This window comes from Notothenia rossii (genome assembly GCF_949606895.1).
Source record: "Notothenia rossii genome assembly, chromosome: 5".
Classification (NCBI taxonomy): Eukaryota; Metazoa; Chordata; class Actinopteri; order Perciformes; family Nototheniidae; genus Notothenia; species Notothenia rossii.
In genome coordinates this window covers 74,701,611-74,717,146 of record NC_136903.1, presented here as the reverse complement: position 1 = coordinate 74,717,146, position 15,536 = coordinate 74,701,611, and the positions used below count along the sequence as shown (strand labels likewise).

Below are 15,536 nucleotides of genomic sequence, written 5' to 3'. Positions count from 1 at the left end.
AAATACAAGTTTTTGTGTTGTTCTGTGGCACCGTAAGAGAAAAGACAACTCCCCACATGTACATTTGTTAGGTGCTTCAGGAGATTGGCATTGCTGTTATTCGATGTGGACAATGCTTTCTGTCCTGCACACAGTTTACATTCAACCGTAATATTTTTTGCGTCCTTTATCCCCACAAATTGAAAATAGTGGTTATATCTTCAAGTTGTAAATGCGCTGCTGCTCTCGCTGAAACTTGCATCTGCCATTGTGTGTGTGTGTGTGTGTGCTGGTGGTGGGCATTGCCGTGTATGTGTGTGTGTTAGCAAGTGTTCTCATTCATAACACTCCGTTCGATGTCTCACTATGGGATGCGTCTCAACGCGTATGCAAACAGAAGCATCAATCTCATTACGCCAATCCTGATTGGCTGGTGATCTTGACGTCTACGTCAGGGAATCCACCCACCCTTTAAGTAGCTTGCGCTACATCGCAGCATCATTCAAACACCTCTTCTCGCTTCAGAGCACATCTCGAATATCAGTAGCTGGGCTAGCTTAATGGTCCACAGACTGAACCCAAGCTAACATTCGGTCGACGGGCGCTTGCTGGTTACTTTTTTGCTTTGCAGAAGAATTGAACAAATATTGACACACCAGTTAATATTGTAATCTGCCCCGCCGTTTTTTTCTTTCGAAATAACGGTAAGGTTTGATTTTTTTCTTCAAACAGTAACATACCTGTTGCTAGTTTATCCCTCCGCGCCGACACCACGGCGAGCGAGGACGGACTCTTCTCTCCCTCACACCAGAGGAGACGGAGATAAGATACTAACACACCAGTTAATATTTTTTAAAGAAAAATCTACCCCGTTGTTTTTTCCTTTCAGAATAACGATAAGGTTGGATTCTTTTCGGTAACATACCTGTTAAAAGCTTGTCCCTCCGCGCCGACACCCCGGCAAACGAGGATGGACCCTTCTCTCCCTTACACCAGAGGAGTCGGAGGCTCGGAGGCTCGGAGACTCGGCTCGGAGGCTCGGCTCGGAGGCTCGGCACGGACTCACACCAGGTTTGCTCGTCCTGCCTTGGGCTGGAACACGCCCAGGAAGCTATCGATACCCCTGGTTCGTGCGGGCATTGTGCCCGCTTCACCATCAAGAGCCTCCGCCGACGGCTAGCGCGCCAAGCTAGCCTGCCAAGCTAGCCTGTCGGGACAGGACCCCTTCATGTCCGTTGATTCGCCGGCCGGCAATCGGGGCATGGTGGCGACCGCCGCGGAGATTGAGCCCCGCGCTGTGTCAGGCTGGGGCTCCACAACGGCGGTAGCCGCGGAATCGGAGCCCCGCTCCGTGTCAGGCTGGGGCCCAGTGGCGGCAAGAGCCGCGAGAGCGGAGCCCCGCGCTGTGTCAAGCTGGGGCTCCCAACTGGACCTCACCGTGGTTCCACCCGCGGAGGATGTCCTAGAGCTGGATTATATGGAGGAGGATGAAGAGGATGCCTCTGAGTTCCTCTTATCCGACTCGGATGAGCACGAAGATGACATCTTCGTTTCATCTGCCCAGGCTGCCAAGCTGGAGGCGATGTCTGCTCCCCCGGGCGAAAGCACACCAGCTTCGCCCTGCCTCAGTATGGACTTGCAGGCTGTGTGCCAACGCGCTGCGTCCAGGCTGGACATCCCCTGGCCTGAAGTGGCCAAGGAGACCTCCAGATCTCGCTATGAGGGGAAGAATTTGCCCCAAGCAGCGAGGATGAAGAGGCAGCTTCTCCCAGTCTTTCCAGAGATGCTGGTGGAGAGACCGCCCTTTCAGCAACAAGGCCCCAATCCAGGGTGCTTCTTCTTTGGACTGAGACGGCATGGAGAAGCTCGGCCTGCTCCGCATGCCGCCCATGGAGCCGCCGGTGGCAGCCCACCTCCAACCGCGGCTGGCTTCGGCACCTAGCAGGAACCCCATGCTACCTGCAAAGGCAGACCGCTTCCAGTCAGCAATGACCGAATGAGCCTATAAAGCCGCAGCTTTGTCCGCCAGGGCACTCAACGTCTCCTCGCTGCTGACCGCCTACCAGGCGGAGCTCTTCGAGGACATGACAAACAAACCTGAGCCTGCCGTGTGGGACGAAATCGCAGCTATCACGGACATTTGTCTCCGTGTGCTGCGCTGTGCAGTCCAAGTCACGGGCAAAACACTGGGGATAATGGTGGTACAGGAGAGAGCCAGATGGCTTAACCTGACGAACCTTCCAGACCGGGAAAAAGAGGACGTCTTGCACATGCCTATTGTTCCCGAGGGCATATTTTGCTCCGCTCTAGCTTCGATGCAGCAGCGGTGTGAATCCAAAAAGAAGGAGGATGAGGCTCTCCAGCTTTGTCTTCCCCGAAGGGTCCAGCCGCCGCCTTCAACGGCCCCACGGCAGTCCTTCGCTCAGGCTGCCTCACGTCCTGCCCGTTTCAAGATCCCGAAACAGCAGAGGCCACAGCCCGCCCCGGGTCTCCAGCCCAGACACGAGGCGAGGACGAGCTGGCCAAGAAAGTCTCCGGTTCCGGCAACAGCCGCTCAGGCACAGCCGGTCCAGACTTTCAGCCACCAGGCGAGGAAGAAGAAGCGGGTCGGCCTGACAGCCTCCTCTCCTCTCCTTGACGAGAGAGCTGGAAGTTCCCTGTTCTCCAGCTCCAGAACACGTTCCAGTTCGCGCCATGAGGGAAATGGACTTAACATCAAAGACAGCAAGCTCCGCTGCTCGTTTAAGTCACACAAACACATGTCATCACTATTGTTTCTTAATAAATCATTTTCCACTGTTGTTTCCAGGCTTAAAGCCAAGGGCGCAATCAATAAAAATGAAAAGAAAAACAATAAAAACAATAAACAGTCTGACGTCTACCCCCCTTCTAAGAGTGGCTGCTGCCTCTCTCAGAAGGCGGACGATGGATGGGGCTGTGAAGGCATCACCGCCACGCGCATGCGCAGTGTCGACCGGGGTTGTCAACCTGGGGTACCACCGTGTTCAGACACTAGAGGGCCCCATAACACAACAAATAAAGACACAGAGGGCAGACGACAGGGATGTGACATCTCCACTCGCTCTGAGAAGCGAAAAGTGGGGGATGCTCACAGATTCTGCTTGGGTTTTCAAGACAATAGCACGGGGTTACAGACTCCAATTCACTGTCACCCCCCCTCACTTTTCGGGCATTCTGCATTCGCAAGCCCGGGGAGAGTCGGCCCATATTCTGGAGCAAGAGATTCTCTCGCTACTAGAAAAGAAGGCTATATCTATAATACCCTCCGAACAGAGTCAGAGCGGCTTTTATTCCAAGTATTTCCTCGTTCCCAAACGGGGAGGGAACGGAATTCGGCCTATACTAGATTTGAGGGCTCTGAACAAATATCTCAAAAGGTACAAATTCAGAATGCTCACTGACACATCTCTGTTGCGTCTCGTGCGCCAAAACGATTGGTTCACATCAGTCGACCTGAAAGACGCGTATTTCCACATCCCAGTATATTATCCACACAGGAAATATCTGAGGTTCGCCTTTCAGGGTGTCTGTTACGAGTACAGAGTACTTCCTTCGGTCTGTCTCTCAACCCACAAGTGTTTGTACGGTGTACAGAAGCCGCGATAGCCCCGTTAAGAAAACAGGGTATTCGCCTGGCAACTTATCTGGACGATTGGCTGCTTCTCGCACAGTCGGAGCAAGAGGCTATTACGCAGATGAATGTCCTCGTAAAACACCTGCTCGACCTGGGTTTCGTAATAAACACAGAAAAGAGCATGTTGTCCCCAGCCCAGACTGTACTCTTCCTGGGCCTACGCCTGAATTCGGTGCCCTTTACAGCCCGCCTGTCAGCAGAGAGAATGAAAGCCTTCAGGGCTTGCCTCGCTCATTTCCAGCCACGCAAATATGTTCTCTTCAGATCATGTCTGCGGTTACTGGGGCTCATGGCGTCAGTCATCCTGGTGGTACGACTGGGATGCTTACACATGAGGGAGTTTCAGCGCTGGGTAGCTGCCCTCAGACTGGACCCCGTGCGTCATGGCGCGCGGAGAGTGATGGTCACTATGAAATGCGTAATGGCACTGCGCCACTGGCTGCACCCGACTTTTCTAGTACGGGGCGTGCCTATGGGTGCTGTTCTATCGCGGAAGGTGGTCACCACAGACGCATGTCTGACGGGCTGGGGGGGTATATACGAAGGTCGACCTGTGAGGGGTCTCTGGAGCAGAGACCTCCAACGGTCACACATAAATTATCTGGAGCTTTTAGCGGTGTTCCTCACCCTGAAACGCTTTCTGCCTTTTCTCAGAGGACATCATGTCCTCGTGAGGACAGACAACACGACCACAATATCGTATATAAACCACCAAGGGGGTTTGCGTTCTCTCCAGTTACACATACTGGCACGCAAACTGATCTTATGGAGCTGCGGACGTCTCCTCTCTCTGAGAGCGACGCACGTACCAGGAGTGATGAACCTCGGGGCAGATCTGCTGTCCAGAGGTGCACCACTATATGCAGACTGGACTCTACATCCAATAATTGTGGGTCAGCTGTGGGTGCGTTACGGCCGGGCCGCGGTGGATCTGTTCGCATCAAAAGAAAACGCTCAATGTCAGCTGTTCTTTTCAATGCACGATTTAAACGCACCGTTAGGCGTGGACGCGCTCGCGCACGTTTGGCCTCCGGTCCTTCTGTACGCGTTCCCACCCCTGGCTCTGATACCCCCAACTCTGGCCAGAGTGAGAGAACAACGCCACACACTGATCCTAATAGCTCCACACTGGCCTGCAATGTACTGGCTGGCGGAGATATATCAGCTGCTGTGCGGGCAGCCGTGGCAGCTCCCGCTACGCAGGGACATACTGTCTCAGGCGGGGGGGACGATTTTTCACCCACACCCAGAACGCTTGGTACTATGGGCCTGGCCCGTGAGTGGTATAACCTGTATACCGTGGGACTCCCTCAGAAGGTGATAAACACTATTCAGAGTGCAAGAGCTTCCTCCACCAGGTCTCTCTATGACTGTAAGTGGAGGGTGTTTGAGGAGTGGTGCCTTCAAGAGGGACACATCTATTTTCAATGTCCTGTCGAGGTGATTCTATCATTTCTACAGGACCTAATTGATAAACACAGAGCTTTCTCTACGATCAAAGTGTACCTGGCTGCTATTGCTGCATGCCATGTGGGCTTTGAGGGAAAGACGGCTAGCCAACATCCTTTGGTCTGCCGTTTTATGAAAGGGGCTCGCAGGCTCCTCCCTGTTTCCAGGTCACTGGTGCCCTTATGGGACTCGGCAGTGGTTTTAGATGGGCTCACTCGACCTCCATTTGAACCCCTGGAAGAAGCTGACATGAAACACCTGTCACTGAAGACAGTGCTGTTACTGGCTCTGGCATCTGCGAAGCGAGTCAGTGACATTCATGCGCTCTCTGTACATCCTTCATGCACTCAGTTTGCCCCGGGGCAAACAAGAGTGTTGCTGAAGCCCAACCCTGCCTTTGTACCTAAGGTGGTTGGCTCATGTACCCCCATTGACATTGAGGCATTTCCTCCGCCACTGTGTTCCTCTGAGGAACAGCGGCCGAATTTGCTGTGCCCAGTCCGTGCTTTACGCACCTATATGGACAGGTCAAAAGAGTTTCGATGCAATGACCAACTCTTTGTATCCTGGGCTAACCCTCATAAGGGCAAGCCCGTTACCAGGCAACGGCTCTCCCACTGGATTGTGGAAGCGATTGCTCTGGCTTATACGAGTCAGGGTTTGCAGGCACCAACGGGCCTGCGTGCTCATTCTACTCATGGACTGGCTACATCCTGGGCTTTGTTCAAGGGTGTTTCCATCCAAGACATTTGTGCAGCAGCGAGCTGGTCCTCACCGCTCACTTTTGTCCGCTTTACAGGCTAGATGTCTCTGCTCCAAGCAGAGGCACGGGAAGGTATTTTGAGTGGGGGTGCTGAGGTGCTGGACTCCAGTGAACACTATTACGGGCACTATAGAGCACGCACAAAAAAAAATCCCCACACGCAAACACCCAGTAAACCCGCAACTGTTACAATGAAGGCTCGATAATCAGCTCACGGCATATAGGCAGGGGTAAAGTGCTATTTTTTACGAGTGGGGAACGGACCTCACCTCCTCTAGGGGGGTCCGGGGGGATGCTCCCCCGGGAAGATTTTTTTTAAATATTGAAGTTAAAAGCATCAATCTGGTGCACTTTGAGAGCAACATTAAGAGATCTATGGATACATCTCTCAACACCCAGATGAAACAAAACTGTAAGCAGATGTTCTTTTTCTTTATGGATATTTTACAAATCATTCCCCTTTCAAACTGTATTCTTGTTTTACTGCCATAATAGTATTTCATAATTGTTTTTCCTTTATTCTCTTAATTTTTTTTATAACTATAATGATCATATGAAGGTGTGCCGCGGAAATAATCTTTTGAATAATTTTTGACCAAACCGTTTGAGACCCATTGAGATAACTTAGACTAAAGTTAACTATCTAAACACTCAGAGTCCTTTAGCTCACCTGAGCCTCTCAGTCTGAGGGGAGAGCTCTCCTCCAGCTTGTTGTGGAACAAACAGCTCCGTATGTCCGTTAGTGCAGCTAGCTAACCAGATGCTAACAACACGGTCCCTGCTGCTGGCACCGGTCCCTATCTCTCTCTCCCTCTCTCACACACACTAAATGCGCTATTTCCGCACACACACAAAGCCGCGAGCTTGAATGACACAAGCACACTTTTATTTCCATCCAACTCTCTGATTGGTCTGGTGTCTTGCCTCTGTTGCATTCACTGAACACGGGAAATCACAGTCCTGCCGTCCTTTCTAGTGTCTTGATGAGGTTCAGGTAAAGCACGGTTAATGTATTATATTATTGAGGTAGAATTGTCCGGGGCTACAGAAAAAACATTCGGGGCAGGCCAAAATATCATTTTACCAACAATGTTGAATTTATTGGCTACATATTACACAGATTATGCACAGCGGAAGCAGAAATAACCGTCAAATAATAATTCAGACAGGGGAGCTCCGCACCCCCTGCCTGCCGCTAGGGGGTGCTGCAGCGCCCTCAGCACCCCCCTTCTCGCGCCCATGGCTCCAAGTGTGGCCCGTGCAGTGCTGGGCCCCGTGTTGAGACAGGGTTTTACCTGTTGAGTTCTGGTTGTTTTGGTGATTTTCGAGATAAGCATGTCTAGCAATACGGGAGTTTCAATATCCCATAGTGAGACATCGAACGGAGTGTTATGAATGAGAACTATAGGTTACTTACATAACCCCAGTTCTCAGAGTAACATGAAGTGAGATGTCTCACCAGACTGCCCTTCTTGCTAAGGCGAAGCGAGAAGAGGTGCTTATTTTGAATGACGCTGCGACGTAGCGCAAGCTACTTAAAGAGTGGGTGGATTCCCTGACGTAGACGTCAAGATCACCAGCCAATCAGGATTGGCGTAATGAGATTGATGCTTCTGTTTGCATATGCGTTGAGGCGCATCCCATAGTGAGACATCTCACTTCATGTTACTCTGAGAACTGGGGTTACGTAAGTAACCTATAGTTTGTGTGTCTATGTATTTTCCCCATCAGGCAAGAGCCGCCCAACTCTGTCTCTGATTGGCTTACCCTGAAATGTTACCCCGCGTTAACCAATCATCACTCTCACTTTTCCATGGCACTGTGAGAAAACATCACTGTATTCGCCTGTAAGTTACATCCATTGGGAGATTCGGTTCAGTTGGATGGTTGGATCACATAATGTAACGCAGTAACGCACCTATTTAAATCACAGTAACTATAAAGGCGTTACTGAATGGGAATTTGTAACTAGTAACGTTATTAGTTACCACAAAAGGTAGTTGCGTTACAGTAACGCGTTAGTTTGTAACGCGTTAGTCCCAACACCAGTAGCACACTGACTCGGATCAGTCATATATATTTAATCAGAGAAAAATGTTTGGGATCTGAACATTAAGCTTGATAAGTTATTTTTGTGCTTAATGTGCGTTAACAATCCACCTTCTTTCTTCCTGCAGGGAGGCTTATATTTCCTTCAACTTTTTGACCATTACGTTTGTAGTGGCAGCAATCTTCTTCTTCTTTCAGTGTTTCAGTCAATAGCAATCGGATGGATATATGGTGAGTCATTATGGTTATCCTGACTAAATTAAACAAAACAACAGATGATGTTTTATGTCCATTTAAATGATCTTCTACCTAATTATAGTATGTCTTAAAACATTGTGTCGCTTTTCATTATGACTCGGTAAAGTAAATTAAAGTAAAGTAAAAAAACAAACATTTTAATGAAAAACAAAAATAAATGTGGTATGTTTTATTCTTTGGTTAGTGATGTTTTTGGACTGGTCTACCCAACCAGAGCAATGTACCTGGACTTGTTTCTAACTGGAGAGAGATGAGCTGTGTGAAGGCTGGCACCTTCAGCTGTTGAGCACTGGACTAAGGGGTTGATTTAGGATAGGATGGTGCCTTGGACATTGCTAACTGAAACGGCTTAGACCACATCGTGTGGTATCTACATTTGAAGGACCGGTTGCAAAAAAATATCAAATTTCCCTGTAAATGATTTGAAGTAGTGGGCTAAAGGAGACCGTTTTCTTCTCTCATTTAAAATTAACCTCTTTTTGGAGAGGCAGTTCGTCGCAATCAGACCTTTAGTTTTGCTTAGTGTCAAAAAGGACGTTTTCACTGCATCTGAAGGGTTAGGATATCTCAAAGGTTGGATTTGGATAATCTATCCTCCTCATTTCCTTTCATCTCTCCGCTATTGCAATCTAATAAAGGCAAAAAAACTAACCCAAAAAGTCTCAAAGAAAGATTTGTGTGATAGAAAGTGTTGTTAGTTCAATATTTAAAAAAAAAAAACACTTACAAATCCATAATAAATATATATATACATTAATCAAGTATATGTAGTCTTTGTTGGGTTGTAGCAGCAGAAACACTGGCCTGGTATTTTATCACAGATATACTAGCATTTATGTTTTTGATAGGAAATGGTATAACATAAAAATGAGGTGTGGTGCTTTTCAGTGGATTTACTAGATTTTGTCAACATTTACGTTCCTTTGTTCTCCCTACATTCAGCTTTCACTCCTTGTTAATCTTGTTTAAGCTTGATGGGCATTAGATCCCCCTGAGGAGGGGAGTTTGATCTCTTTGGCCCTCTTGAATGAATACAAAAGATGTAAGAGAGCTCAATACATTCACTCTAGAAAAACAAGTCCTTCACACTGCCTCCTTCTCAACAGGGATTTAAATGCTTCCTCAGAGTTGTTTGGATAAATGTGAGAAAATATATATGTGGTGCCACCTATAGTAGGATAAATATTAGAATGGAAACATTAGCACCAACAATACTTACTCTTAAATCCCACCGGTGTCCATTTACGCACATGCCTGGTATGAAGTCAAAGGAGTTATCAGTAGGGATGTCCCGATCACCTTTTTTTGCTCCCGATCCGATTCCGATTATTTGATTTTGACAATTTGCCGATACCGATTTTTCCCGATCCGATCTTTATGCAATGCATTAAGAGAAAAAAAAGAAAAAAAGCATTCAAGTTGTCCCTTAAGGTTATTTTTTTATTTAAATTGGATATTCTATCCAACATGGATATAGCTTCTTTTTTTCACAGCAGCATTGGATCAGTTCAGTTGTGCAGCATTGGATCAAAAACAAATAAAGCTTATCAGTACTCGTTAGCTTACTGCTACAATTAGACACTGCGCCCTGCCCACTCTGTTGCCAGATTTGAGAGAAATAAGCAACGAGGTCTATGAAAACAAGCCCCAAAGAAGCAACACATACATGATGTTGTGTAATTTGAAACAAAAACTAAGGCCTCAGGATGACTTTAAGACTTGAACATGGTAATTTTTGTTTTGTAACATTGAATAAAAAAATTTAAAAAAGTATTTATAATTTTTTTTTTTTTTTTTTTTTTAAATCCCGATCCCCGATTTTTTTCCTCCCGATTCCGATCTTTTGAAAATCACGTGATCGGCTCCGATCCCCGATCACGTGATCGGATCGGGACATCTCTAGTTATCAGCATAGCACATCAATTCATGTTACATCATGTATATGTTTATGTTCATTTGTTATGTACAGAGTTCAAGTTTAATATCTTAATATTTCCCTTTTGATAACCAGGTGCAGATCGTTTTTATGACAACATCGAGGACATGGTAGGCTATCGTCCGTGGCCAATAATGAAGTATTGCTGGCTTTACATTACCCCGACTATTTGCATGGTGAGTGAAAATGTTGCTTTGATTCCCTGTAAAAGTAAAATGTGTGTCCTAAAATGCATCTATGCATAGTATACATGGCAAAGTGAATGAGTATTTTCTGTGATTAAGGCAGTAAACAATATATTTTTCCTACTTCTTTTTGGTCTTTAACATCATATTGAATGATTACATGTTTTATTGGGTTTGGGTTACCATCGGTCTTTGAATTAAAGAAAGTTTCCTGAGAATTGAATTCAGACATACAGGCTACATTTGAGAGGTCTGAGTTTGGGTGGATAGGCACAATCTTTTCTTTGAGGCTGAGAAAAAAACAGTTGTTCGACAGAAATGTATTGCCTACTGTGAGGTAAAACAGAGAGGAAAGAAGGTAGAGAAGCATATGGCAGCTTCTGTGCTTATGGTATATAAAACAGGAAACCTGATAAGTTCACATGTTGACATTTAGCAGAACAAATATTGGGCTTTTTATATTTTCTTTTTATTGATGCACCTCTCCCTAATAACTTTTTACATCAAACTACCTCTGAACCAAAAATATGGTGGAAGGAATTAAATGTGTACCTTACAAATACTTGAGTATTACATATGAATATACCATTTTAAAAGTTGGAAGATTGGGGAATTCAAAGAGAAATGGCAGACATTTTATCAAAGCCTGATGAACTCACTGTCCTCAGTGGGCGACAGATAACATGACCCCCCTCACAGCCGCTGCTCTCCTGAAAACTTGATTGTCAGAAAGGTCAGGTTCTGAAGTCGGGTAATAAGACTTGGCTCGTGTCTCAATTCTTTCCGGAGATATTTGAAAGGGTCGGGTCAGGGTCCAGTTCCACAAGGATGTTTTTAGACCAGGTATAAAGTGTCAGGTCAGTTTTGCTCTTAGATCTGCAAGTTACAAAGATTCACTTGAATAATAACAGAATCAGACATTTCAACTTAAGATTTCCATCCTCATATTATGGGACAAAAAACATGACAAATTGAAAACTGATGTTTCTTTTGCTATATGCACATAATTAAACTCTCAGCAGTGTAGCCTTCTTGCATACAGTATATAAACAAAACAACACATAAGGAAATAACATCAGGTTGTTTACCCTAATCAGCTACCAAACAACATTGGAGACATCATTTGACATCATGCAGAACACATTCTTTTATAGGGTAGTATGCATTATTTAAAAATAAATACAGTCTAATAAACTTGAGAACACTTCCATGTTCCAATGAAAAAATGCTTGATTACCTATACGTCACTGTCGAAGTAAAAGTTTGTAAATTTCACTGAAACTGTATCAAAATAATAATATTAATTGAATTATTTTTATTTGTATCGTGTCAGAGTACCTTCATCTTTTCACTGGTGAAATACAAGCCTCTCAAGTTCAACAAAACCTACACCTACCCAAGCTGGGCTTATGCTCTGGGCTGGTCCCTCGGACTGCTCTGCGTTCTACTGGTTCCTCTTTGGATGTTCTTCAAAGTTATCCAGATGAAAGGGACAATAGGGCAGGTATGTACTCAGCAGAGAAAGACAAATATTATCACAATGCTTGATGTTATCAAGGGCTTAAACAATATTTCCCTCAACAGAAGACGAACTGCAATCTTTTTTAATGTATTTGTCATTTGAATTGTATTTCTAAAGGAAAATTTGAATATTTACCAAGTCATTCATTATAAAACTTAGTATTTTTGTTTGCCTATATATGCAGTCTATGGCCTAAACATGCATTTTAAGTGTTTACATGTAATGGTTGTGTGGTAACCCAGATAGCTTTTAACAGTATTTAAAACATGTTATCGTTGAACTTCTCTATTTTTATGGAACACTAATGCAAATAATGAATCTATTACTTGTTCCAATATAATGTACTGTCCTCCTAAGTCTTGAAATGTCTTTTATGGTAATAAATTATAACTTTCAAAAGAAGCAGCAGTATATCAACAAGGCCCTCAAGGCATGCATGTCAAGTAGCTGCAGCTGCATGCATGTGCCAACCCAAATACTTAACATGACACTAATGGCAGCAGTAAGTACGAGAAAATTAGAAAGGAGAGGTCAGGCTTTTATAAGTTGGCTCTCTTTGCATGTTTCAGCGTGTCTAAGTGCTGCATATAGGCTTGAATTGCATTGCCATCATTTCATTTTGACTTAATATTATTAAGTGAAAATACCCACCACTATTCAACAAACAGATATTCAGATTGTGTGTTTGGCTTACCACCATGTAAGACGGAGAAAGGCATCAAGACTTTTTTTTTGTGAGGCTGAAATGAAAAATATAGAGAACTAATTGTTTCAACATCAAAAAATGATTAAAAAACTATTCTAAACTAGTACTAGTCACAACAGCACTAATTCAGAGTACTTTATATGGGGCATTCTACCGAATTAGTGCAAAGTGCGGTCCCACAACAAGAACAACTATTTAACAAAACAATAAAGTATTTAGACATAGATATTTACTAAGAATATGTTATGGTCTATTTAAACTCAAAGCATGACATTAGATAGTGATAAGCTTAATATATACAAAAACATCATTTATAGGGTAATTTCTATTGGCTGTCCCCAACCCTGACACCCTAACATTTTAATTTCTGTAAATAACACTTAAAACCTTTTTTTTTATTTAGTTCAATGGTGTATTTAGAAGATATTTATGATTACATTCAAACAGAAGTTGGAATATTTAGATTTATTTTGGGTTTAATTTTTTAATAAAAAAACTATACTCAAAAAATCCTGTCCCCAGTTTTCATGTCATTACCGAAATACAAGAGGTGTGTTCAGTCCGGAGTACTTTTACCCGTACTTTTCACGTTTAGTTCCGTTAGTGCCTGGAATTTTGCGTTCACACCAAAAAGAGAACTTAGTTCCGAGAACTTTTACCCCCATTTTTAGTGCCTGCTAGAGAGGTGGTGCTATCCTGGGGAGAAAAAAGTACCAATTTTGATTGGCTGGGCGAATTGCAAACCACGCCCCGTAAAACTCTGAAAAGTTTTGTGATTTGCTGGCCTTAGCATTATTAGCATTAGCCCCGTGCACCAACGGAAAGAGAATAACTTATGGCAACACAAAAACAAACATGGGAGCGGTGGAGATGAGGAAGTGTCGGTGTTCTGGCGATTTACTCGGAAGGCAATTCAGTAATTGACATGATCGTTTCGGTAGTGACAAAATTGAATGGTAAGCAGGTAAATCCCACCATTTTGAAATAGATGTGTTTTAAAGTCTGAAAATCAGTGTGTTACTTTAAAGGTCTCCTATTATCAGGGGTGCACATAACTGGTATGCAGGTACGCATGCGCAGCAACAATCTGAAATGCGTACCGTCACTTGTGTCACAAAGCGCATTTGCGTACCGACGTACTTGTGAAGCTTTTCCAGAAGGCGGTTAGATCAACGGACGACAGAGTTGGTCTCCGTGTGCAGACAGGGCTGCTGTTAACGTCGGTCTGTACAACGGAATTGTGCCAAAACTACGCCAACCGGCTGCGGAGGCAGACTCCCCCCCTTCACTGGAGTACTGCGCTAAAACAGCTGATCACAACGTTCACGCTCTGTGGTCACGAAGCACTCCACTAGCCCCCCCCCCCCCCCACTCGTCGACTTTCATGAAGTACTCCACTAGCAACCCCCCCCCCCATTCTTGATACAGAGGGCTTCCTCAAATAACTTTGAGTGGAGCCAGAAGTTGAAGTACCAAACACTGACTCCAGGTACCTCACTGAGAAAGTTATGTGCACCCCTGCCTATTATAGTAGCTTTAGGCATATATTATAGGTCTTAGATATATAAAAAACATGTCTATGAAGTGTTTTGCTCAAAATACCAAACAGATCACCCATTCTAGTCTCATAGCCCTCTATTTCAGCCTGTTACTAAAGTGCTGATTCTGGGTCAGTAGCTTCAAACATTCACACTTCAACATAAGGCATGTTATGAGTTAAGATTAAGCAATAAGGTTTAGGGAATATGATACAACCTTGAGAACAAAATAGGCCCAGGCCACGCCAACCAAGCATAATCCTGTAACCACACCTCCAGAACCCAACCGACTAATTTATGGTTTAAATAACTCTACCTGTACAGGCTTGCATCTATCTTGTAGTCCAAGACTAACTGCACAATATTTACTGACACAGAGCGGTGAACATATAACACTGTGTAGACGTGCAACATTCTACTGCAGTAGAATTCACTATTTTATATAACACTAACATTCCTGCCAATAGACCTCAATAGTCATCTTTTATTGGTGTATATGCCTTTTTAATAACATTTTTGAATGGAACATTCAAAAATCAAAATAAATATAACTTAAATATACATGACCTCTTAAATTAAAATTAAGTGAACATCAACACCAATATTATCATTTATAAAATGCTATAACAAAAAAAATAACAGAAGCAGCCGATTTTTTTATTAAATATACATACCAACAATAAAATAAGCGGGTATTAAAGTGTAAACGGACAACAAAACGGAAATGAAAAGGCCTGATGGTTGTGTTAAATCAGAGCCTATTACCTGTTCTCTGTCATTTTCTCATCATGCATCTTCTGTGATCCAATATCGTTACCATAGCGTTGCCCTTTAACAGTTATTACGAGCCCTGGCTCAGCCTTACTCACCAAGAGCCCAGCGCCTAGCCTTCTTACAGGCAAAGTCACTGATCAAGTCCTTGAAGTCCAGCTTTCTAGCCAACTGGCTTTCAATGGACAGCATGGCAAGACTGCAAAGCCTTATGGGGGGACAGGGCTGCGGAGCCTAAAGATAGATCTGTTGGTCCTGGCACCAGGGGAGGGACAACTGATTTAGTATGAATAGCTGCTAAAAATGTACCTGCATTTATTAAATGTCAGCTAAAAGAGGAGTGAAATGAAAAACCTCTGAATTTTCTGTGAAGATATTAACAGTACTTAAAGGTGGAGTAGGTAATTTTGGAGAAACCAGCTCGAGTGGGCTAGAATTTGAAAATACACAACCGGAAAAAATCTGCCACTTCCTGACAGAGCCCCTCCTCCAACACACATTAGCGTGCACATGACCAATGAGGGCACGAGATAAGTTTGTGCACAGATGGAAGCCTGACAGGCAGGTAGGCCATCCAGTTATTTTAGCCGGGCCGGCTAAAATGATTGGTCGTGCTTTTTACAGCATCCACGGCTTCCACAGATGACGTTTTTTTATGGATTTTTTGTCAAAGCACTTAAAGGTCCCATGTCAAGGCCATTTCCACTGATCATAATTCCATTGTT

The 15,536-nt window shown here is 44.5% G+C and overlaps 1 protein-coding gene across 6 annotated transcripts in view; it reads left to right on the top strand.

Moving 5' to 3' along the window:
* LOC307042033 (sodium- and chloride-dependent GABA transporter 2-like) overlaps positions 1 to 13,241 on the top strand; it is a 37,363-nt gene extending 24,122 nt beyond the window's left edge. For 4 of the 6 annotated variants that reach the window (XM_079685713.1, XM_079685712.1, XM_079685711.1 and 1 more), the window contains 4 exons: positions 8,024 to 8,126; positions 10,165 to 10,265; positions 11,608 to 11,778; positions 12,197 to 13,231. In XM_079685713.1, the coding sequence (XP_079541839.1) occupies positions 8,024 to 8,126; positions 10,165 to 10,265; positions 11,608 to 11,778; positions 12,197 to 12,424 (603 nt within the window). In that variant the 3' untranslated portion in view covers positions 12,425 to 13,231. Of the gene's footprint in view, positions 1 to 8,023; positions 8,127 to 10,164; positions 10,266 to 11,607; positions 11,779 to 11,858 lie in introns of all 6 variants that reach the window. The other 2 variants (XM_079685709.1, XM_079685714.1) reach the window with 2 other exon arrangements.
* Positions 13,242 to 15,536: the final 2,295 nt, after the last annotated feature.